The 25635-nt window shown below is 36.1% G+C and overlaps 1 protein-coding gene across 2 annotated transcripts in view; it reads left to right on the top strand.

Annotated features, from left to right (window-relative positions):
* LOC118279399 (uncharacterized) overlaps positions 1–25635 on the top strand; it is a 136280-nt gene that overhangs the window by 85029 nt on the left and 25616 nt on the right. For both annotated transcript variants that reach the window (XM_035599093.2, XM_050698317.1), the window contains exons 4-6: positions 8178–8279; positions 11660–11768; positions 20262–20373. In XM_035599093.2, coding sequence (XP_035454986.1) covers positions 8178–8279; positions 11660–11768; positions 20262–20373 — 323 coding nt within the window. The remainder of the gene's footprint in view (positions 1–8177; positions 8280–11659; positions 11769–20261; positions 20374–25635) is intronic.

Below are 25635 nucleotides of genomic sequence, written 5' to 3'. Positions count from 1 at the left end.
TATTTACTAATGATGAAGGAAAACATCGTGAGGAAACCTAGGCTTATAATTTCTAATTAGAAGTTTGAAATCGTCAACCCGCATTGAGCAAGCGGTGTAATTAATGCTCAAACCTTCTCCATGTGAGAAGAGGCCTTTAGTCAGCAGTGGCCACTTAAACGATCAAAAATGGGCATTAGTGTCTTAATTCCATTAATGGACTCACATCACACACAGCTGACACATTTCTTACCAAAGCTACTTAAATAATAAAGTTCTCACAAATATATTATTAAAATAAATGACAGTACATTATATTCCAAAGTGAAAATAATAAGTTATCGAGAAATGTAATAAAATGTGTTCAGTATTCAAGAAAAGTCGGCGCAAGCCTTACAATGTGTATGTCTATAAATCATATAAGACCTAAGCAAGAAGAATTACATCTACTTTTAATAATATTGTCAGAATTAAATTAATAGCGCTGTCAGAATGTACGACATGACTATTATTTTTATTTTGTAAGACATAAGTACAAGTAGAATTAAGTGGTTACTGAAAAAGATAATCTAAAACAATAGTAGAAGAACTGAAAATTGGATAGCAAAATTTCATTAAAAATGTATTTGACAAATGTGTGAGTTTGTGTTAAAAGACAAATTAAAGTGTAATATGGTATAAGCAATTCTTATCGGTAATGTAAGATAAATAAGGCTTAAAATGATACAAACCGATCGGTTAACATTATTATCACCGTATACATTTCAGGGCCCTTTGGGTGCTTTTGCACCAGAGATGTGCTATGTAGCTATGCTACGAAGATGTAGCTAAGCTGTGGAACTATGTGACCATTTTCACTGGTACTAAGCTGTGCGAGTAAGATATGCTACAAAGATGCGCAGCTCGCGTATACAATGTATCGATAATAGGGAAGCCATCCATAACTCTCATTCAAAGCACACATCTGTAGCATGCATATAAAAAACATAGCTTAGCTGAGTCCCTTTCCACCAGTGCTAAGCTAGGTGTACCAATGAATATGATTAGTGGAAGCATCCAATTTGGTGAAAAATCGCCCTTAATATTGAAACCAATCTAAATGTCAATGCAATTTCAATCTAATACAATCTCAATAATTATTCAATGTCAAAACTATACAACCCCAATTATAGCTGTTAAAATAGCATTCAGAGTACGGAATATAAAGCCAAACTTTATACAATGTAGTTCATTCAACATCCACCCAATACTGATATAATGGGCGCTAGTGTTGCAACTTAAGGGCATGAAAATTAAATTTCACATTATCAATGTCAATCGAAATTAGAATTAACCTGGGTTCTGGGCTCTGTACAATTTAGTAACCAGAATTCCAAAGTCAAATTTTTTTGATGGTCACTCGAAACACTAAAGGCGTTACAAGTGCGTTGCTGGCTTTTGGGGATTAGAAATTTAAGGATTGTTGAGGACTCGGGGTTTAGGAAAGAAACGAAACACAACGCTAGCATCACGCCGGTTTTCTATGAAGCCATGGTAGCACATCGTTCGAGCCGACCCATTTGTGCCGAAGAATTGCTCTCCTACACTAAACAATCAATTAAAATCCATTACTATAAATAGATTTTTATTTACCAAATCCCTCTCCTACTCTTCTAAACATCCACCTACTTAAAGAACACGTCTCCGCTCAAAAGCAAGACAATTAAAGCATTAAAGACTACACTCGCTTAGCAACAAGACAACTGAGACGAAGGAAACAATGTCACACTGCTAGCAAGAATCAATGTACTGAGCACATCAACATGTACAATAAAACCAGTTTATCATGACCTCGCTTTGTTTCATCTCCCCGTATGTTAAAGGGTCAATTTATACTGGTCCTGTATAGCTTGATGTGTTAGTCTTGAGTACATTGTCCAAATTTAACCGAACATCTTACAAAGCGCATTATAATTTATTGTTGTCACAAATATGCTTGCTTGCTAAATGTAGTGCAAGCAAGAAACGACTTAATGTGTCGTTTAATGTAAGGGGAAGTAGGACAATTTTCCGTGTCATGATTTTGTGTTAAGTGGGTGTGTTTTCGGTTGAGTTAGGTTTAGCTTGTGACTTTGTATGCACAGAAAAATCGTTGTTATGTCTATTAGCGTAAATGTGGTAGTGGTGTGAGGAAAGTCTTAAATAAGCGCTCTTTACACTCCCTAATCAATTCCCTACCGTCTTAATTACTACCGTGTTTTCTACAGCTCGATGATTGATTAATGAAATGCAACGCCATGCCTTTTATCCCCGAAGGTGTGGGCCGAAGTGCATATTACGGCTCGTAATGCCGCTATACAATGTACACCCACTTTTCACCATTTGTGTTATAAGTCATAGGCTTACCCCCTATTCAATGTAATATGCCAATGCTATATACTGGGCACAATTCCAGACTCCGTGCTACTGCTGAAAATTTTCGAAAAACCAAAAAAAGTCCAGTAATTCTTTGCCCTACCCAGGAATCGGACCCGAGACCCCTTGTCCGGCTGTTGACTTGTGTTCAATAGTTATTTCAAACCGTGTGATGTCACGATTGACTACATTTTATAGGGCAACGTTACGTGACGACCTCCCACTCCTAAACCTCGATTTGTCTAAGTAATTGTAACCTTATATGACAAAAATACGTGTCTAATATATTTTTTATATTTTGCTGACGGACTAATTTCATTTTTAATTGTCACACCCTTTCTACTATTAATAACGTAATGTATTTCTTGTTAAAATACGATTGATACATTAGTATGTCTACATACTATGTGTTGGTAGACTACCAATCAGACTGCAACCAATTTAGCAAAATTAATATAGGCTTAATTGGAACGGTCAATTATGTTATTTATTGTCCGACAGAAATGGGGTTGGATGTCACATGATTGCATAATTTCAGGTATATATAATAAATTATTATATTATCGATGATAGGTACTATCATATATTGTAGATAAAATATTTGTGAGGCAGAGTGTTATGACTGCCTCGTTGGTCGAGTGGTTTCAAGTCCGACTGCCGATTAAGAAGTCTCGGGTTCGATTCCCGGGTTGGGCAAAGTACTACTGGGTATTTTTCGATTATTTCGAATTTTTTTCAGTAGTAGCACGGAGTCTGAAATTCTCAGGAGTTCTCAGTATATGGCAATTAGCTCAAACAGGTTAAAGCCGTGGTATAAGTCCAAATAAGCTCAACAGTGCCGAAGTAACCTACAGAGTTCCTTGCTTGTTGTTCTCCATAAGAATCTACACTTTGGAACGAGCCAATAGTTTCACTAGAGGACTGATCGACAGACAGACATTTTAAAATTTATTTTTGTTTTGACTTTCAAAAGTACCTCTCTGGTTCTATTTAACATAAATATTTTTGACTTTCGACTTCATTCATTTCGAAGCATAGATATAACACAAGAAGAATGAAAATGGGTCAGGATTAATCTCCTTACAAGAATATGTTTAATGTTAAGTAGCAGTGTACCAACAACTAGTTGCTTTTTAGAATAAAAAATGGTCACTATATAGAGTATTTTTAAGTCTTTTTTAATGGACAACAGGTTTTCGAGTCCATTAGTAGGTAACTGCCGGTGTAAACTGTTCATTAAACTGGTCGAATTTATACTCAGGTGTAAACTAAAACAAATGGTGGGTTTTGGAATCGATAGAAGTAAGAATTTATAGATTGGTTACATTGGTAGGAGACTGAAAACTTTGGCGTATTTTAAAAGTAATGCAAGAAAAAAATTTATGAGTTGAGCAAAATATTATTTAGTCAGTGTGGAGTTATACACTCGATTTTATGGTTAGTCATACATATAGCTATTTTTGTTTTTTTTTTAATTTATATTTGGAGTCGTGGTAGCTCGGAGGTTTAAAACGCCCCCTTTTTATGCACAAGAGTGCGACATCGAATCCTACCAACGGCAAGTACCAATATGACAACTTCCGTATTGTATATATAGTCATTTTATTCATTAGTCTAAATAGACTAGACACCTCTGCTTACCTCTGAGGAATAAAACACATTACACCATCTATGTAACATATAAACAATCTACAAATACAATAATAATTTAACTTAATTAAGTAACATTAATCGCGATCCGTAATTACCGTTCACATGGCGTTATCCGGTTAGTTCCGGCTTGAACCGGTTAATTTCTTCGTTAGTGTGGAATTAATGAAGATTAATATGTTGTGTGTTCGTTTCGGTGCTTGTGGTTAGCACGCGAGGTTTTGGGTACGGTGCCTGAGTTGAGCAAACTGCACGGTTGGTACGGTGGCTGGGTAACTTGGCTGCCGCGCAACGTGTAGCGGGTTCAATTCGGGCACGGAGCAACTGTTTGTGTGATCTACAAATTGTTTCGATAGAATTGGAACTTGAAATGGGATATTTACCATGTTTTTCTATTTCTATAAGTTTCCGATATTTCGGCACTGTTGTTCCAATTCTAGTGTTTGTGACCATGTCAGAGTAAAAACTTAAATTGTTTCGGGTCTGGGTGTATAAGAAATTGTAAGTTTGTAAATGCACCCCCGACACAGGAGAAAATACTAAAGTGGGGCAACGTATTTTTTTAGAAAAAGCAAAAGGTTTTTGGTACGGTATAGTTAATTATATGAAAATTGACAAGCGTGAATTTCTATCGATGTGATATTGTTAAACCCATACTTAATTAATGTTAATAAATAGCATTGATAAATATTCGATACTGACACGTATAAATGAAACAATCTTGCTTCACAATAATTAATCGATTAGTCTTGCATGATTTCGATACCGAATAATTGATTGAATCGAATCAAATAAATTCGAGTTCTTAATACAAAATAATGTAATTCTTTGAACTGTACTTAATCCTGCCAGTATAAAGCTTCAATAAATTTAATTTATATTTCTGTATGATTTCGAAAAATATTTATTTTAATTGCAGGAATTTTAATTAAATAGTTATTAAAATTATAATAATGGAATTAATACAATGATTGCATACCTATAAAGTTATTGATTTAAGTTATTATAATAGGGATGATGACGGGGTATGAAAATTAAAAATCTATTTAGTCCGTCAGTTCGATAACGAAAAAATATTAAACACATTTTTTTTATTTTGTCATATTATAAGAAAAAAAAATACTTAGATAAAACTAATCAAAGTTTAGGAGTGGGAAAATGAGTAATTTCTACGTATAAAACGTACCTAGAAGGCACGCGATATTTTAAATCAATATAATTATCTTCGAAAGTATTTGTTTGCGTAAGAAAATAAAAATTACGTGTCTAATATTTTTAAATAATATATCAAATGGAATTTAAAACAAAAATTAGACATCAATACCCAGTTATACTTTGCCCGACACGGGAATCGAACCCGAGACCCATTGTCTGGCAGTCGCACTTCCGACCCCTTGATCAACGAAGCAGTCATGCATCAGGGGTAGATTATGGTCTATAATAACACATAAGCTATTTTTTATTCCACGAAAATACAGGCGAAGCCACGAGCAGAAGCTAGCTATATAATAAGAAACAAACATCTAAATCCTTCAACGAAAATTACTTAATCAATACTACAAAGCCACAATTTCAATACAATCCTAATCTCTACGTCTTCAACTATTAAGTCTAAAATTGTGTAGCCAAGCAGATGGACCTAAGTTTTAAGTCAGATCGTATTTTCAGCTTCAGTGACTATCGAAGGTTTCAAAATGAGAAGAAGAAGGTATTGTTATTTTGAAGCTAAGAGATAATAAGATATTTAGGTAAATGTATGGAATAATTGTACAAGTTGATTTTTCCTTGTCCTTTACATCTCAAATCAATAGCCTATAAGTGGCCACTGCTGACCCAAGGCCTCTTCTCACACAGCGAAGGTTTGAGCATTAATCACCACGCTTGCTCAATGCGGATTGATGCTCAATATACGTCCTTTACCCAAGACAATCGGCAAAGATACTCGCACTCGCACTAAGCACATCACTTCAAGTGTCTTCTAAGGAGAATCCATTACTTCAAGTGTAAACTGCTAAGGAATGGATTTCTTTGCCAGAGTCTGTGTTCCTGAAGGATATTACCTGGGTATCTTCAAAAGCTGAGTACATAGGTTGCTTCTAGGCAAGCGTGCTGCATCTTAAGCCGCGTTATCGCTTACTCACCAGGCGAGATAGTAGCTAAACGTAGACTATTCACAAATTAAAAAAATCAACGTTGCCCCACACCATAATTTTCTCCATCGTCGTTTACCCACCCAGAACCAAAACAACAATTTGTGGATTACACAAAGAGTTGATCCGTGCGGGAATCGAGCCTGCTACACGTTACACGGCAGCCAGTTGCTCAGTCAACCGTGCCACTATCAATAAAAAAAAAACCGGCCAAGTGCGAGTCGGACTCGCCCATGAAGGGTTCCGTAACAGCAAGTAGATGACATAATATATTAAAAAACTAAAAAACCCGACTACGTTTCTTCATAATATGAAAATGCAAAAACCCTAAAACAAGAAAGTCATCGTAAAATTGAAGCAGTCGGGACCCATTCTAAATATGAAGACTTAGTGAGGGCACACTTTCTAGTAACTATTGGTTGACACCAATAGTTACTGTCTCTATTCTAAATCAATCTTTATTTTCTCACCTGCTTACCAAATAACATGGCTGACTGTACCTCAATATATTTAAGCCTGGTCTAGCCTATTAAATTAATTGGTACTGCAATTTATTTTCAGAGCTAGATTTCAAGCGAGCTGTATTTTCAGGCCCGCTGAACCGTTTTAAGTGTGAAAAATAGTTGTAGTCACACACCGGAATGATTGATTTTCTTTTACCATCAGAGCCTTGCTTGCGGTTTGGTTGTATTAAAGTTTGAAGCTCGATTTATGTGTGTAATTTACTGTTTTTTTATTATTATTATTTATTTATATTGTGCTATGAACTGTGAAGTTGAACTGGAGATTAAAATCAAGTTTTAAACGCCGTGGTGGTCACCGATGACATGATGAGTTTTCTATTGGCAGTCAAAGACTTAAAAATAGTATTTTCAAAAGCGATTTATTTCAATACTATGAATGCAGCTATTGATAATCCTATGACCATTTTCATCATCTCTTACCAATATACTCTTAAGTAAGAGTTAATTCGGAGCTGCGGACTATCTAGCGGGTTTACCGGGGCTCCAGCTCGGAAAGCAGAAGTAGGAACGGGATGGTTTTTAGTCAGTAAAAGTCTGACACTCTCTCTCGCCTCGCCCAATACAGGCGAAGCTATTGGATGATTATCTCCATTAAAAAAATTAAGAGTCAATCACACTGAAACTAATCACGCGAATGTTTATGAAATTTTGTATACAGACAAAGTATAAGCTGACTTGGGTAATAGGATACTTTTATCATACGAAAATGCAGGCGAAACTACTGACAGAAGCTAGTAGTTAGTAGCAACTATTTATTCTATTAATTCACCATAGCTCCACAACTGCGTAATATAAAAAAAAAAAAACTTCAAATAAATATCTTCAGTCACTTCACTACAAAACCACAATTCACACCGTAACACAGTATTAAATATCAACCTCAACAAAACGAGCTAACGTATCGGTGTAAAATCCGCCATTTTGCAACATTGCAGCCTCCGATAAATCGCTCTCAGTGTTACTTAAACACATTGGCAAACACCCAGGTCTGGAGTTACAAGCTCCCGTTAACTATAGTTAAGAGATTTTAAAAGTTACACGTTTAGGAGAATTTATTTTATGTTGCATAGTTTGACTACCTAATATTATAAATGCGAAATTTTGTGAGTGTGGATGTTTGTTAGTCTTTTGAGTAAAAATTACTTAAGAGATCGGGATGAAATTTGAAATAGGGGTAGATTATATTGTGGAATAACACAAAGGCTAGCTTTTTAGCTCTATTTGATCAAAGTTTAGATTGTTTCTGAAAAAATATGACTAAATAATACAAGATTAAAAAATAATAGACGACTTAGGAGTGGAATTTCTTGCTGGAGTCTGTTTACTGAAAAATACTATTCGGGTGTCTTCAAGTCCCAACTGAACAGCTAACTCTTATGAGGTGGTGGCCAAACGCCATCCTATTTAAATAAAAATAAAAATGAAACAACAGAACTGTTCACTTCCATTAGCCATCTAACCATAATTTCCTTTGTTCCAGGTATCATGGATAAGAAGAAAAGACTACCACCTGCTAACAGTTGGCCTGACCACATACAGTTCGGACCAAAGGTTTCAGGCTATTCACTTACAGCATTCAGAGGCAAGTATACTTTCCTACATTTTTTTTCCTATAAGTGTATTTGACGAGTGAACGAAAAAGAGGTATGAATCGTAGCAATTGGCTTTACATAGTCTTTGCCTAAAAAAGGTAAAAAAGGACCCTAATGGTAATTTTAAAATGCTAAGCAAAAAAGGTAGAATCAAAAATTCATGAAAAGGACTGGGATATCTTGGTCACTGCCACACATTAGGTTTCCTATATTACTTAACTCGTGTTTATACCATTAATAAAATTAAGCTACTAATATAGACCAGAATACTTTCACGAAGTCCCTTCGCCTAAGAAAGTGTAGAGCAAAGATTTTTAGGCTATAAGGTCTCGTTAATAGCTCCTAACAAGATTAAATAGTGATGCCCTAAGTGTACTTAGTACTTAGGCTAGTAATTAGGCTACTTACATTTTTAATTATTATTCTTATTTTAGCAACAGTGCTTTTCAGGCGAGTAAGATACAAACCTCTATTTATGACGTCATTAGAGTTACCAGTAATCGTAATGGAGGGTTTAAAAAACGATACAGGCTTTGGAATAGAACCTAAAAAGTTATGTGTAGCCTCATTTAGGGCATGTGGTGTTGGCTTTTAAGTGATTGTTACACACTCACGAATGTAGTGTTGTGTTATGTATTTTTAAAAATGTAAAGTGTTAACAATTGTTAGCCGACCTTAAATAAATAAATAAAACCAAATAATCAATTGAGAATCATTCCGCAATTAGGTCCCAGGAATATATCTCAAGCAACGACACACCTTTTATCCCCGAAAGGGTAGGCAGAAGTGCACATCACGGCACGTAATGACAGGCATTTTATTGTAATATTGTACTATTTGCTTTGACATTCAAAAGTATCATCCCGGTCTATTTGAAATAAATAACTTCGACTTTGACTTTAAAACATCCTAACAGGCACTTAAAACACAACCTCCATAACCCATAAATAGAAACAATTTGCATACAAGAACGAGATATTATTACGTTTACAAAATAATATCATTCACCCCTTTTGTTCCGGAGATAGAGTTAGCTAAACTTAGATTTAGGAAGTTTCTTCAAAGGTACTACACTTTGGGAAAACCAATAATCTTGGGGACGCATGTTAATTCCTCTCGGTTTTGGGTCACATATCTTGAGAAACTAAATAGAATGGGTTCCAAGGGATTACTTATTGATCTCTTAGTATAATGTCACTGATGTGTCTTTTTGGAGTGGATTTTGAAGTGATGGCTGAATTTTTGGAAACATTTTTTATGGTATAAGCCGGTGAACGAGCAGACGGATATTCGAAACACAAGAGGCATTACAAGTGCATTGCTGGCCTTTTATGGGTTTGAGCCTGTTACCCGCCTCTCCAAAGTTTAATTTTTGAGGTTCCATCTATCAAAAATATCCGGAGCTGCGGACTACCTTGCGCGGTTACCTGTAAATAAATAAATATTCTGATATTTGTTTAAAATATTTATTATAATGCTCTGAAAACATCATAAATATGTCGGCATTACAACAAAATTGTTGGTGCCCTTGTCTGGCAAAATGAACCTAGTAGCTCGTTCCAAACTAGGAATTCCTATAGAGAATAATAAGCAAGAACCTCTATACTCACATTTAACAAAGCCAAACAAAATTACACTCTAACGAATAAGTATAAAAGGACTATAATACCTTCCATCGCCTCTTATACAGATGGTAGGTAAAGTGAATAAGCGTACTAATTAATTTGGTGTCATTCTAGGCCCTTAACAGCGCTTGTGGTGAGCGCTAGGCTAAGATATTAAACCCTCAAGTCTTCGGCGTCTTAACTGTACAATCATTTTGCTTCGGGTGTCTTCGGCAATGCTCGGGCAATTTCGGGAAATATAATATGAGAGTGTAGTTTAATTAATTCTGCTTGGATTGATTGAGTATCACGTTTGCGTCTATAGGAATTGTAGTCTTTGCGTATAATATCTATTTTAGGTTCATTTTTGCGTGAAAACTTATGTAAAGAAATTTTCAAATGCTCCCAAAACTGTTAAAATTGTTTTTTTTTGTAATGAAAGAGAATTAAATGTGCAGGTTTCCTCACAATATCTTCCTTCACCATTTGTCAGTGGTGTCTATAGTACATATAACTCGGAAAAAGTCACCCTAATAGTTGCCGTTGGTAGGTTTCGCGCCTTCATGAATGAGTAGCTGGCGTCTTAAACCTCCGGGTCACCACGACAATTTCACTTTTTTGACAGACAAATAATATTCAAGTTCTTATTTACTTAAAATACCAAAGAAACATTTGAAAAGAACACGCAAATTTTATTGCGCAGTGTACCATGTAAAGTTCAAACGTACCTATTTTGGGAACCGCACAAATTCTGTGGTGTAACCCTTCAGTACTCATGAAATTACAGCAGTCTTTTTATATCCACATTCAAGTTTTTTTCTCACAAATATTTAGGTAACCTTTTAGTGAGGTTTGTCAAAAAATATTTTCTGTTTCGTAGGTAGGTAACATACCTACGAGTTTTTAAAAAGAAACGCAAATTTTCTACATTTTTTTCTGACAGAGAAACTCTCGTTTTTTAATGTTATATGTATGTCCAAAAGGTCACGAATGGCTCCCTAAGTAAAGAATTAGCGAAAAAAACAAGTCTTATTCGGAGACATTTCATGGTTACTTAATCCGATTAGCAATTATTTTCTGAACTAAATCGTTACTAAGGAGTCAATTAAGTCATTACTAAGTTACTCTGAGTACGGTAGCCATAATTATTATAGACCTAAATAAGGTCGAAATAAAACTTGATATATCATTTAAAACTTTTCTAATATTATGGAACCATGGTTTATTTTTAATGTAATACGGGAAATAAAATAGCAACAGCTTGAAGTTTCTATTTTTTAATTTTATTCTACGTAAAAGGATTCTCGTGCTTTTGAAGTTTCTCCTTGCAGCCAATTAGTGTTTAGATTCGTTACTTTTTCAAATATTTTATTATGTTTTATGTAAATAAACTCTGAATTCGTTCTTGGCATTAATATGTATGTATATTAATACGTGTATCTGATTATGTGGATTTTTATGGTATAAGCCGGTAAATGAGCAGACGGATCATCTGATAAGTAATCGCTGCTTTCCATGGCCATCCGAAACACCAAAGGCGTTACAAGTGCGTTACTAGCTTTTGGTGGGTTAGGAATTTAAGGATCGTTGGGGAATTTGGGAGATTGGGAAGAGGGGTACTTTTTGCAATTAATTAACAATTCTTAGTCAAAAATCCAAAAATTTCCTAGGAAACCATATAAGATTTTTTTGAAAAACCATTTCGTAGTTTTGCCAACGTATATACTGATACTCGTAGTATTCTAAAATATTTTCTTAATTTCCAGGACTGGACGCTGAAAGTAAGATTTGTACAGAAGAGGGACGCTGGCATCTACGAGTGCCAAGTCTCCTCCCACCCTCCCACGAGCATCTTTCTAAGACTTGACGTCGTCGGTGAGTGTTTACACAATATTTTTATATCAATACTGTGTTTTTTTTTTTTTTTATGAGACATGCCGGTAATCGAGCAGACGTATTACCTGATGGTAAGCAATCGCCGCCGCCTATGGACACTTGAAACACCAGAGGCTCCGGTACAAGTACACAACGAAACACAACGCAAGCATTGTTTCACGTCGGTTTTCTGTGAGGCCGTGGTATCACTCCGGTCGAGCCGGCCCAATCGTGCCGAAGCATGGCTCTCCTACACAAGTCTTTGACTGCCAATAGAAAACTGTTGAAGGCAAATCCTCCGCTAACGTCGGTCACCGGTGACCACCACGGCGTTCAATATGTTAAATAGAGATGAATTTTGTTTGAATTTTATTTGCAGTCTGGCGTAAAATTTTCTATAAAGGTAATTTGCCACATTACGTCATTTAACGAATATATGTTTTCGTAAACATAGATGGCATTTTTTTTGAGGGGGAAAATCATTAATCGACTTCTCCCACTTTAGGCAAGGTGAGAGGAAGTGTCAGACTCTTACTGACTGAAAATCTCCCCGGTCCAACTCCTGCTTTGAGCTGGTAACCGTTACGTTGTCCACATCTCCAGATCAACAATAGACGATCTACAAATGACAAATGCTTGCGTCTTACTTAGAAATAATGGAAACTGTCCACAAAAAGACAACATTAAACCCGCCTAGACAAAATACAGTAGGCCTAAATTGTTGAAATTATCAGCTATTTAGTCTAATACAAACTTCGTAGAGTGAGACAAAGTTCCATTTAAAACTTGTTTCTTTAAAGAATAAAGCACCTAAAACTCATTACCTTACACACGTTTATTGCAAAAACAAGATTTTCTTTTAAAACCTCAGCACAATAATAGTCGCAAATAAGCAAAAATTCTAGACTTAAACTGCCTTAAGCAATTCAGTTTAAGTTTAAGCTTTCAGAAGAGTAATAGGCTTGAAAGTTTTTAGGGTTCCATAAGTAAAGGATAAAAACGGGAACCCTATTGCTAAGACTTTGCTTTACTGTGTGACTGTCTGCCTGTATTAAAGGAACCGTGATAGCTAGCCAGTTAAAACTTGGACAAATGATGTATCAAGAGTAAAAAGCTACTTTGCTGCTTGCTGCGGCGTATTTTAGCTTAGTATCAGTGAAAACTGTCACATAGTTTCACAACTTAACTATTACATCTTCGTAGCACAACTACATAGCATATTTGTCTGGTGAAAAAAACACCCTTAGACAGTTGAAAAACAAAAAGATTATAATACTTTTATTTGAAAGGAAAGATGATGTATTTTTACTTTTGCTCCGGATTTCCTTCATCCTATATCATACGTACAAAGTAATCCCCTAAAAGTTATTTTAAATACTATTTATTGCTCAAAATATGAAATGAATATACAATGCAGAGCTCCATGCGTGAGTCCGACTCGCACTTGGTCCATTTTTCTTATTTCAAGTGTAAAGTGAGCACACCTGTTTCACAGAATTTTGCCTTGGAGACGCATTACGTAGCTTGTAACGTTGTCACATGAATATAATGGCTACGTTTTATGGAGTCCTTATTAAAGTTATACTGTATCTCGTTAAACTTGCTAATTAGCGAATGTGAGTCGTTCAGGGTTATTGGATTTTATTATGTCTGGCTTTGGGGTGAGGTTGTTGATCGGGGTTGTGGGATTTGTCTTTATAATCTTGGCAGTTTTTTTTTTGTTCAATCTTAAAGAGAACGTTACTTTATGCGTTGCTAAATACAATTGTTTATTCATGTTGCTTTCGACAGTTAAATTGTTGGATTAAACATAAATTTGCATTTCAATAATTGCAAAAACATGTAGCAGATTATGTCAGTAAACGAGCCGAAGGATCACCTGATGGACACCCGAAACAGCAGAGGCGTTTCAAGTAGGCATTTCCGCTCTTTAAGTAGAGCTGCGGACTACCTAGCAAGTTTATGCGGCCTACGGTGGAGCACGTCTGCCCATAAGCAACCTATTCACTCGGGCCTTGAAGACACCCAGGTTATACCCATCAGGAAACACAGACTCCGGCAAGGAGTTCCACTCCCTAGCAGTTCGCACAAGGAAGCTTGAAGCGAAGCGCTTCGTGCGAGTTGGTGGGATATCTACCATGAAGCGGTAAGCGGTAGGCTCCAACTCAAAGAGCAGGTGTAGGAACCGGGTGGTTTTTAGTCATTAAGTGTCTGAAACTACTTCTGACCTCACCTAAGGCGAGAGAAGTCAATGTATGATTTTCCCCCTTAAAAGTGATAAGAATTTGAAAAACGACAGGCTTTAGAGAACATAATTATTTCCATCATCGCTTTAACATTCTACTCAATTTCCAATCTAATACTTTAGCCTAAACAATGAAATACTCGATATACTCATTTATAATATGACTAAGCACCGAATGTCAGTACTTCTCGACCCGAGCCAGTATTAATATGTAAATAACAGGGCCTTAAACGCAATGCCCACCCGCCATATTAGAAAGGGCAGGGTTACCCGTGAAAATAATTAAAATGTTTTAAATTTTACTGCGGCAACACTGGGATACGGCTTCATTTCGTCGCCAAATCTGTATGGTGTTTAAAAAAATATGTGTGGATAATTTTTTTGGTAGAAATAAAAGGTTTTTTTTTGTTTGTTTATTTTTTTAATGTTAACATGATAGCTAGGATTATGAGATGAGTCTGCGAAACTCAGTTACTTGTTAATTTTAGGAGCGACGTGAGCGTTTTAATTTGTTTCGAAATATTTTGTTTTTTTATGAGTCTAGCTTTTGTTTTGAGAGTCGTTGACTTGAACTACTCATTTTGGTGTCTGGGTTTAGTCTGAGTTTAAAACGTAATGGCCTCAGAGGAAATTAATTATACAAATATATCAATTTTTAGTGTGGGAGAGCCATGGCACGAATGGACTGACACGGCCGGAGTGATACCACAGCCTCACAGAAAACCGACGTGAAACAACGCTTACGTTGTGTTTAGTTGTGTGAGTGAGGTTACCGGAGGCCCAATTACCCCCCTTCCCAATCTTCCCAATCCTCGATTCCCCAACAACTCTTAAATTCCTAACCCCCAAAGGCCGGCAACACATTTGTAACGCCTCTGGTGTTTCAAGTGTCCATGGGCGGCGGCGATTGCTTACCATCAGGTGATCAGTCTGTTCGTTTATCAGCTTATTCCATAAAAAATCTACAAATGAGAAAAGGCGAACTATAAATGACAAATACTTGCATCTTGCATAGCTTAGTAGCACGGAGTCTGGAATTGGGCACAAAGCGGAATAAAAAACTATAATAAATTGTAGCATGGATTTCCGCAAAATAACGTATGACTCTATTCTATAAAAGAAATAATTATATATTTAATTTTATACATCTCGACAATACCTACCACTAGATACTGACAGGATCTTATTACCAAAGGACGTAAATATAAATTAATAATATGCCATAGCTTCAGAACTTGAAGCTCCGAATAAAATTAAAACGAATTCATCCCTGACGCAGATGAATTTTTCTACGCTTACATAAAAGTATATGAGTACGTATATGTATATATATTGTAAAAGAGGAACATTATTTATGTTTGTTCGTTGGTTTAAAATAAGTTCTAAAATTACTCGAAGAATTTCACTACTTTTTTTGAGGGGGAAAAATCATCCAATGAGTTCTCCCGCCTTGGGCGAGGCGAGAAGAAGTGTCAAACTATGTATTATTGACAAAAAAACACCCCTATTCTAATAAGTAGAAGTACCCGTTCCGGCTCGAAAATGATGAAAGATAAAAAGAATGTACAGTACTTATTTACTTAATTGATTATGTCATACTATTTTGTTTCTCTTCTAAGTCAATCCGTTCCGTGGAATGTGGAAATAAACTACTACTTAATTAAATATAAGAGTATGCCTTAGTCTAAATTATTATCCCAATATTTCTAAAATTCGGTCCTATGTAAAAAATAATCTCAAAATCAGCATGTGCCCAGTAATAGTAATAATTGTATGATACAATCAAGACTATTTTAATCTAAATAGATACCTTAGCCCACTAACGCCATCTAGTTCTAAAGGCAACAACTAACAGACAACCGCCAATCAATACAACCATCTAAAGAGCGAAGCTTCGTAAGCGAAGTCACAGGCGACAAGCTACTATGATATAAGCATAGTATTATGTATTAGATATTCATGAAACATAAAATGCGAAATGCGTGGAATAAGGGCGATATTAGCATATCATGTAGGTTGAATATTTTATGTAATAATAGAAGTCTCTCAGTAAATAAGTTCAAGGTTATTACTACTATATTGTGTTATAAAGATAAAGATTTACTCTAGTTTTTTCTTATATAACTTTTTAGCCAACTTCAACAAAGTGGAGGTTCTTAGTTTGACCTGTATTTTTTTTATGGAATAAGCCAGTAAACAAGCAGGCGCATGACCTGATGGTAAGCAATCGCCACCGCCCATGGACACTTGAAACACCGGAGGCGTTACCGGCCTTTTGGGGGTTAGGAATTTGGGGAATCGGGGATTGGGAAGTTTGGTAAGAGTGGTACTTGTGCCTTCGGTAATCTCACCCACACAACGAAATACAACACAAGCGTAGTTTCACGTCGGTTTTCTGTGAGGTCGTGTATCACTCCCGCCCAGCCGGTCCACTAAGATAACAATACTTAGATAAAACGAATCAAAGTTTAGGAGTGGGAGCAAAAACGTAATTTCTACGTATAAAACTACGTCTATGTCACGCGATATTTCAAATCGATGTATTTTCGAAAGTATTAGTTTCCGCAAGAAAACATGTGTCTAATATTTTAAAATAATCGTTACGTAACGTTAAAATAAAGATTAGTCATCTACCCTATTATAGACCTCTCAGCACCTCTTCAACGAATCAAACCCATAATGTTAGATTAATGTTTAATTCAATACATTCTGTTCCTACAAACTAATTTATGTTTCTTGGAAGCTCACAATGACAGAAACAATTACAACACTATTTGTCCCACTTTGTAATAGTGTCAACCAGACAGTGTTTGTTGTATTCAATGGATTTAATAGTGACATAACATTTCAATTGTATTGTGTATAGTGATGTAATTTCTGAAGTGTTATGACGACAAATATTTCTATACTATATATATGTATCTATACTATATAATTATATGTCATGCTAACTTTTATATATGGCTGTGAGGGTTCGCGTGAGGATGTTTACATGGCAAGCGTTAAGCGCGCGTTTTGATAACGCTCCTATCATCATTAAAGAGCATCCCACAAAAACATTTCATGTTAAATGTTGCCAATACGAGACCATATAGCTCGCACTGTCAAAAAGTAATCAGATCCCGTGTAGAGCCAAGTTTCTAACCCTATACTTTTGAACCGGCGAGTCGGCCGCACGGACTTTTTGATATTCGTCATATGGGCTTGAGCTTAAAAATCTATTCAATCTTCTAAACTCTTTCCGTGTCCGTGTCATTGTGTTTTTTTATGGTATAAGACGGTAAACAGACGGTAAGCAATCCCCGCCGCCTATAGACACCCGAAACGCCGTTGCCATCCTTTTGGGAGTTAGGAATTTAAGGGTTATTGGGGAATCAGGGATTGGAAAGGGGGTAAATGGGTCTCCGGTAACCTCACTCATACAACGAAACACAACGCAAGCGTTGTTTCACGTCGGTTTTTTGTGCCGTGGCCGTGATATCACTCCGGTCGAGCCGGCCCATTCGTGCCGAAGCATGGCTCTGCCACACTTGAAAACAAAATTATATCATATGGTGAATCACATGATATAAAAGAGACGAAATATTGTTAATTTTAACACGAAATTTATTAAACAAGAAAATTCAGTAAATTTCGTTACAGTAAAACCACTTCATCAGCTCGCTACGATTAATTTATTATTCCATTACCTACCAGTAAAAAAAAACCGCCACATCCCATCACAATTTTTAATTTTAATTTCCTGACAAGAAATTCCTCTCTTTAATTTTTATCGCGTAAAATATTTTTAAAACATAATATATTCCTCTTTTAAACGTAATATTTTAAATTCTTTCTGTCGTGTGCAAAAATGTCGGCTTAATATGGACCTGACGGACTAATATCCATCGCGAGCCGCGTAAAGGAATGAAATTTCGTGTTGGACCCAGTGATGTCATGCGAAAGTAATGTCCATAGTAACGCGAACGAATTACTCTAGAAATTGGAGGGACAACATTTTGTGAAACATATTTTATATAAATCTCCTTATTGACCCTATTTCGGGGCACTCTCTGCGATTGTCAGCGGAGGAAGATTTTACTTTGTGTTGACTGAGTTAGGTTATTAAAGTTGTAGTATTAGAGTTTTCTCCTATGTTGTGGGTGCGTTAGAAACATACAATTTCACATATCCGGAACAACAATTTGTGGATCACACAAAGAGTTGCTCCATGCAGGAATCGAACTCGCTACACGTTGCACCGTAGCCAGTTGCTCAGTCACCACGACAACTGTTCAGTCAAGTAACTAAACATAATGTGATTATGTGTGTCATAGAAAATAATTATTGATGTTAACATAGTTAGGATATCACAAAATCACAAGATATTTTAAAATATAATGTGTGTGTAAATAATAAGATTAAGTGTGGGAGAGCCATGCTATCGGCACGAATGGGCCGGCTCGACCGCAGTGATACCACGGCCTCACAGATTACCGACGTGAAACATCGCTTGCGATGTGTTTCGTTGTGTGAGTGAGGTTATCGGAGGCCCAATTTTCCCAATCTTCCCCATCCCCGATTCCCGAACAACCTCTGGTATTTTGGGTGTCTATGGGTGTCTATGGGTGACAGCGATTGCTTACCATCACGTTTTGCGTCTGCTCGTTTACCGCCTTACACCATATAAAAAAAGACAAGACGTCGGTAAAAACAGCCATTAATCAATTAATAGGGTTAAAAATCACAAACTGAGACAGACGAATCATGCAAGAATTATTGATTCATCCTTCATAGTTGATAGTTGTTCGACTAGGCACTACAACAATATACCACAATAGCCTAGAAATATTACTAGTCTACTCGAATGAACTCGCTCGATTTACCGAAACATCGATATATCGCACGTTCAAGCTACCACAAGAGATTTAAGGTGAAATGTCGAGACCATCGAGTATGCAGGCTTAGTTATCGACTGTCATAACAGTTAGCTGTTGTGTGAACCAGCTCAGTTGAGCTTACTACAGCGCGTGCAAATTCTGTGGTTTGGCAACTGTGTAGTAAAAACTGGGTTTAGAATTTGGCGCATAGAAATGGTTCTAAGCGCCTATTTCACCATCATACAAATTACATTCTTAATTGAAAGTTATCTGATACATAGAGGCTATCCAGAATACGGAATACAGAAACTAGATATTGTGAAACAAGTCCTAAGACTGCTCAATCAATCGAGTCATTAATTCATTTGTTTTAATTTGGGTCGGTAGCCAAAGTATGATACTTAAGATTTTATGATTCTCAGTAATCTCATACATACATACATACATACATAACCTCACGCCTGTCTCCCGTGGAGGTAGGAAATGACTATGGAACGCCAATTGCTACGATTTTCACATACCTCTTTCGCTAGTAACATCATAAATATAGTTTCGAATTATTAATTAATTATTATTTATGGAATTAAATTTCAATACAAAAAATGTTAGATTTACTTGACCTCTAATAATAATAATGTACCTAACCGATAAGAATTAAATGTTATCTAGTAGGTACTGATTTCAAAGCCAAAATTTTACTTCAATCAACTAAAAGAAACTACAAAATGACTAAAAATTATCAAGTTATTTATAGAGAATAACCAAACAAAAAGCTAAAGTTACTTTCATAAACAACATTATGATTGAATAAGAAGTATTTTTATCAACTCAATGTTAACACAACATCTATACAGTAATAGTTTTGATAACATACTAAAACAACAGCCAAACGATGGAATGAAAACAGAATTTAATTCAGCAATGTCAACGAATGTCATAGGTTATGTTATTTTAGGTTGGATCGTTGATTGAGACACTGAGATTCTGTCTGGTTTTTTATAAAGTCTACGGGTGCTTTTCCACCAGAGATGTGCTATGCTACGTTGCTGTGGATAGCGTTTGGCTTCCACCAATCATATTCATTGGTACACATAGCTTAGAACTGGTGGAAATGGACTGAGCGATGTTTTTTTTTTATGTGGAAAGATGCGTGCTATGGAAAGTTGCTATGAAAGCATGCTACGGATGGTTTCCCTACTAACGATACATCGCATACTCGAACGATACATCTTCCTCGCACTGCTACATAGCTTAATATCAACGGACACATACATAGTTTAACACCGTTTTTTTTGCGGGAGAAAATCGTCCTGTGACTTAATGTGATCCATGCATATACGACTACTAAATAAATCCTTCGCTAATACTTTATATATTCTTTGTCCACAGAGGCGCGAGCCCAGATCTCAGGGCCTACGGAGAAGTACCTGAAGCCTGGATCAACGTTACGACTCCAGTGCTCCGTGGTACAAACTACAGAGGCACCGGCTTTTGTATTCTGGTGAGTCAGTTTTATTATAGGTAACATACATAATCTTCCTATAATTGGGTAGGTGACTAATTTATAAATGATAAATGATATTTATTTCTGTAAATAGGTCATAAAATAAAACTTTTACACGTAAATATTTCAAATAGCTAGATGAGGCCGGCATTTCCTATCCGACTACTCTGAGAAGAAATGCCGAAACAAACTCAGAGGTATAACAATATTTTATTGTCCGTCTTGTAGATTATTTTTAAATATGAGACACGTATTTTCTTATGGAATTTCAATTTTCATATGAAAATAAATACTATCGAAGATAAAAAAGTTAAAGTCATATTTTATTCCTGTAGCGACGCATTGACAAGTGACAGATGACAGAAGTCGCACATAGACTATCGACGAGCAAATCAACGGATGACGTCACAAATATCCTGCATCGCACATATGAAGTTTACATGCGAATTAAGACGGATAGAAAATCCCAACGAACAACAGTTGGGCAGTAAGCCCGCCAGGCTGATCACCTCGCCTGGTCGGAGGATCCTCCTTTTCTTAGGGAACTTTACTCGCTGTTCCCTAAATTCCCATTAAACCATAAAAAGGTACTTTGAAATGTCAACAAATAGAAGTCTGTCAGTCTGTCCGTCAGTGAAGCAAGTTACTCGTCTTAAAGTGTAGTGCGTCATCACTACATATTATAAAACAAAGTTGCTTTCTCTGTCCCTATGTCCCTTTGTACGCTTAAATATTTAAAACTACGCAACGGATTTTGATGCGTTTTTTAATAGATAGAGTAATTCGAGAGGAAGGTTTATATGTATAATACATGCATAATAAATCACCATTGCACCCATGCGAAGCTGGGGCGGGTCGCTAGTACTACATATACTGACATATACTGACATATACTGACATATACTGCTGTTTAAGATGTGGTGCTATTGCCAAGGTTCCAAGATTCGGTCGGAGTGCTGAGGTTTCTCCGTCGAGTATTTGGGTCAAACCGCAGTCTGATCATGGTTTTAACTTTGTTTAATCGTATGAGAATATTTGAAATTATTATTATTATGGAAGATTTCTTGGAGAGTGAGGAGGAAATGTAAATGAATGCGAATTTCTCGGAGCGAAGCAAAATTAAATATTTTGAAAATATTTTATTCAAGACTGCACGGTTGGTGCGACGGCTGGGTAACTGGCTGCCTCGCAACGTGTTGCGGGTTCGATTCCCGCACGGAGCAAGCACGGAGCAACTCTTTGTGTGGCCGACAAATTGTTGTTTCGGGTCTAAGTGTGATGTGTACGTGAACCTGTATATTTGTAAACATACCCACGACACAAGAAAAAATCCTAAATTGGAGCAACGTTTAAAAAAATTGCTTCTTCCAGCGGTTTCGCCTGCGTTTCTAAGGGATAAAAAGTAGTCTATATATTATTCCAGACCATAATCTACCCTTGATGATTGTAAATTTCATCTCGATCGTTTAAGCCGTTTTTGCGTGAAGGCGTCACACAAATACACTCCTTGGGGGGCAAAAGCAAAAATTTGCGAAAGTACCCTTTAGACCATTATTGTTGTAAAAAAAATGCTTATTTTTAATGCAAATGCAGTGTTAGTTCATAAATCATTTGCCCCCTAAGGAGTGTAATGTGTTAAAGATCTTTTTCTTATGAAAAATTTAAAAATCGTCTAACCCTCTCTCGAAAAAAGACTATTATACATATTATTATACAATGTGATAGGGGCGGGACTTCTAACCCGTTAAGGCTGAGTACTACATCTAATTTTATCGACAAAAAAAATAATATGGGGTGTTGAACCCCTAATTGAAAATATTGAAAAATAGTGATTTTTTCAACATTCAACACAAATGATTTTTTTTTCTCATCAAAACATTATCAAACATATGAAAAAGGTAATGAATTAGTTAGCCAAGGTTATTAGCTACCCTTTGTCGTTTTTTTTTTTTTGTTTCTACGACGCATACAACCTTTGAAATCAAAAAAAGTAGAAAAAATATTAAAATAGCCATAATTTTTAGGGGGATCGACTTTTGTCGATAAAATTAGATTTAGTACTCAGCCTTAACGGGTTAGAAGTCTCACCCCTATCACATTGTATATATAGTTCTACTCAATAAAACAAACATAATGAAATTAAATAAACAAAAAGAAACTAATACAAATATATTCCACATCAACCGCACACTTCTTTCAATCGACTTCTTTAATAAAAAGATCAAAACAAACGTATCAACCGTATACGTACTTCGCTGAAGACAAACAAAAATAAACAATAAGTCGTTCGAATAGAAATCATTTCACATTACATTTCCATTTCTATTGAAATAAACATGTTTAATAAAATGGCAGAACAAAAAGCCAGCCGACGGAACTACACAAAATAGATTTTATACCGTGATTGGTTGAGAATTGGGTGCAAATTCAATTGGAGGTCTCATCAAAAAATTTTGCTGACTGCCTGTCGCGAGGCATTTGAATCGAGGACGACTTCTTCGTTCGTTTTTTGTTTTTGCTCTGTTCCTTTTGATGAGAACTGGATCAAAGATTGAATATTTTATCATTGGTGTTGCATTTAAACTTACTTTTTATGGTATAAGCCGGTAAACGAGCAGACGGATCACCTGATGGTAAGCAATCGCCGCCGCTCATAGACACCTGAAACACTAAAGGCATTACAAGTGCGTTGCTGGCCTTTTAGGGGTTAGGAAAGTGTTGTGGGGAATCAGGGATTGGGCCTCCGGTAATCTCATTCACACATATATCATACCATTACTCGAAAAATTGGCTTTTCATAAGCCTCTACCTTTTTACCAAGAAAAATACACTCAAACAAATGAAGGTACGACATGAGAGAGAAAAAAAGGAATATTCTAATCCAATCGCAGTCTACTTCTAATTCATAAAACATTCACTCAACCCGAGACCTAGATCCTAACAGTATCCAGTTTCGCAATAAAAATTCTTTCGCCTGATCACTAAAGGCTCCATAAAAAACCCAACAAAGGTACCACAAGTACGCTTTCTTTTACAGAAACCAGTACTCACCTCTTTCAACGATTTATTGCCGACCATCTGTATGAGATGTTTATTCAGATGTGCATTCTATTCCTTAGACTTTAAGACGGATTTCCGTATAGCAGTTTTCAGGATATTTTCCCTATGTATATATACTTTTTTATGTTGAATTTCTCTACGTATATCTGTGATTAAGTTGCTCTTACGGTTGTGGTTCTTGGTTCTATGTTTATGTATATGGTATAAATTCTCACCTTTTATTTCTTGAAAGGGTATATACTATGAGATGCACAAATACAACATTTTGTAAAATACTAGAGAAAACATTTGCCTGATATTCGCAATGGCTCATCAAGCGTATTCATTTTTAGAAGACCGGTAACGCACCTGTGACTCGTCTGGCGTTGCGGATGTCCATGGGCAGCGTTGAATCATTACCATCAGATGACACGTCTGTTCGTTTGCCCCCATTAAAAAGGCAAATGTTTTCTCTAAATCCGTTGATTCAGTGCATGCATTACTAGTGCTCGGAAACACTTATTGAGTTTTTCTCATTTTGTCATTCTCCGCAATAATACGAAATTTTAAACAGTGCTTTCTATGAAGTGCTAATATTGATCGTTTTTAGGTATAAGGAACGAGCACCTAACTTCACTGACGGACAAACTGACAGACTATTATTTATTTCTTCATTTGTTGACGTTTCAAAAGTACCTAAGTATATGGTTTAATTGGAATAAATGATTTGACTTTGACTTTAAAATAAGTACAAATAAGTATGCAGATATTTGACTTTAATAACAAGATTTAAAAGATGGACTTTTAAGCAAACAATTTTGATTCAAACTCCAGTAAATCAAATCGAGGTAAAATTTTGGCCAGTCTCCAACGACCCACTACTCGGTCCAATTGCTTTTAAAAACTTGTTCTTTTAAAACTGGTCCAGTTTTTAAAAATGTGTCAAGCTGCAACCTTTCTGACACACATCTTTGGATGAGATGTTTTATGTTTTTTTTTTTAGTCTCTCGTTTATTTTTCTCACTGTAGTTTTTAGTAGAAGTTAAATACTTTCTTAGGTTTTGATACCCGGGTCGAGCAATGTATTATAGTACTTATTCGGTTTTTCGAAAATTTCTCTTTAGTAGCATGGAGTCTAGAATTGTGCCAGGTATATGGCGATGGGTTCACCCCTTTTACATGGGACTAATGTCAAAAATGGTGGAAAGCGGGTGTACATTGTATAGCGGCATTGCATGCCGTAATGTGCACCTCTGCCTACCCCGAAACTCCTCTAATGTTTCAGGTGTTCATGGGCGGCGCTTAACGTTTACCATTAGGTGATTCGCATGTTCCTTTGCCTGTTATCCCATAAAAACAATGTACTTAATTCTGAACAAAACATATAGCATGGGTTTTTGAATCAGGTACAATATTTCGGAACTGATAACTGGCTCGGCAAACTACGTACCACCTCATATACTTATAATTTTTCTCACCGCTTAAACCTTCTCTGGACTTCCATGTGCACCTACACGTGCTAATTCGGTCCAACTGTGGGTCCAATCGTTCTAATGAACAGCAATTGATTTTTATATATTTATATTTAGAAAGTATACCCCCAAATAATTCTAAAACATAAGTTCACACAGACAACCAAAAATACAAACTACAATATTTCTTGTAACGCAAACGCGACTGAAGCTCAAGCTCAAACGAAGACATCTCCATCAATTTAATTTGTTCAGCAAATACAGTTTGGCAGTAAGACTTGGCAACAGTTAGGCTTGAATCTAACAGTTTCTTACATAGCTAGACAAATGGCCCAATTGGCTGGTAGGCACATTTTCTCTTAGACTGGTAATGATTCACGATTTATGTATTTCTTTAGCGTTTGTTGTGTTAGGTCTAGTTTTTGTTGAGAGAATATGTTAGGGTTTTATTTGTTTAATCAATTGTTGTAGTACGAGACATAGTTTGACTGCAGTAAGAGCTTTCCAGTTCAATTGCTCGAGGGTTTTCGTTGATCGTGTATAATGGAGTCGGCAATTAACGATGGTGTCGCCCTCTACCATACAAAATATTTTTGGGTATTCTCGTATTAATCGTCTATAATCGAGTCAACGATTATCAATAATGTCACCCTCTACCATGCTTAAAGGGGTTAAAACATACTAGAGAATAATCAATATACAAAACCCGTACTAGAATGGGACTAAATTGACATTAGTAGAAAATTCT

This window comes from Spodoptera frugiperda, chromosome 14 (genome assembly GCF_023101765.2).
Source record: "Spodoptera frugiperda isolate SF20-4 chromosome 14, AGI-APGP_CSIRO_Sfru_2.0, whole genome shotgun sequence".
In the NCBI taxonomy this organism is placed as follows: domain Eukaryota; kingdom Metazoa; phylum Arthropoda; class Insecta; order Lepidoptera; family Noctuidae; genus Spodoptera; species Spodoptera frugiperda.
Note: the sequence above shows the minus strand (reverse complement) of the source record. Positions and strands in the feature narration are given on the sequence as shown.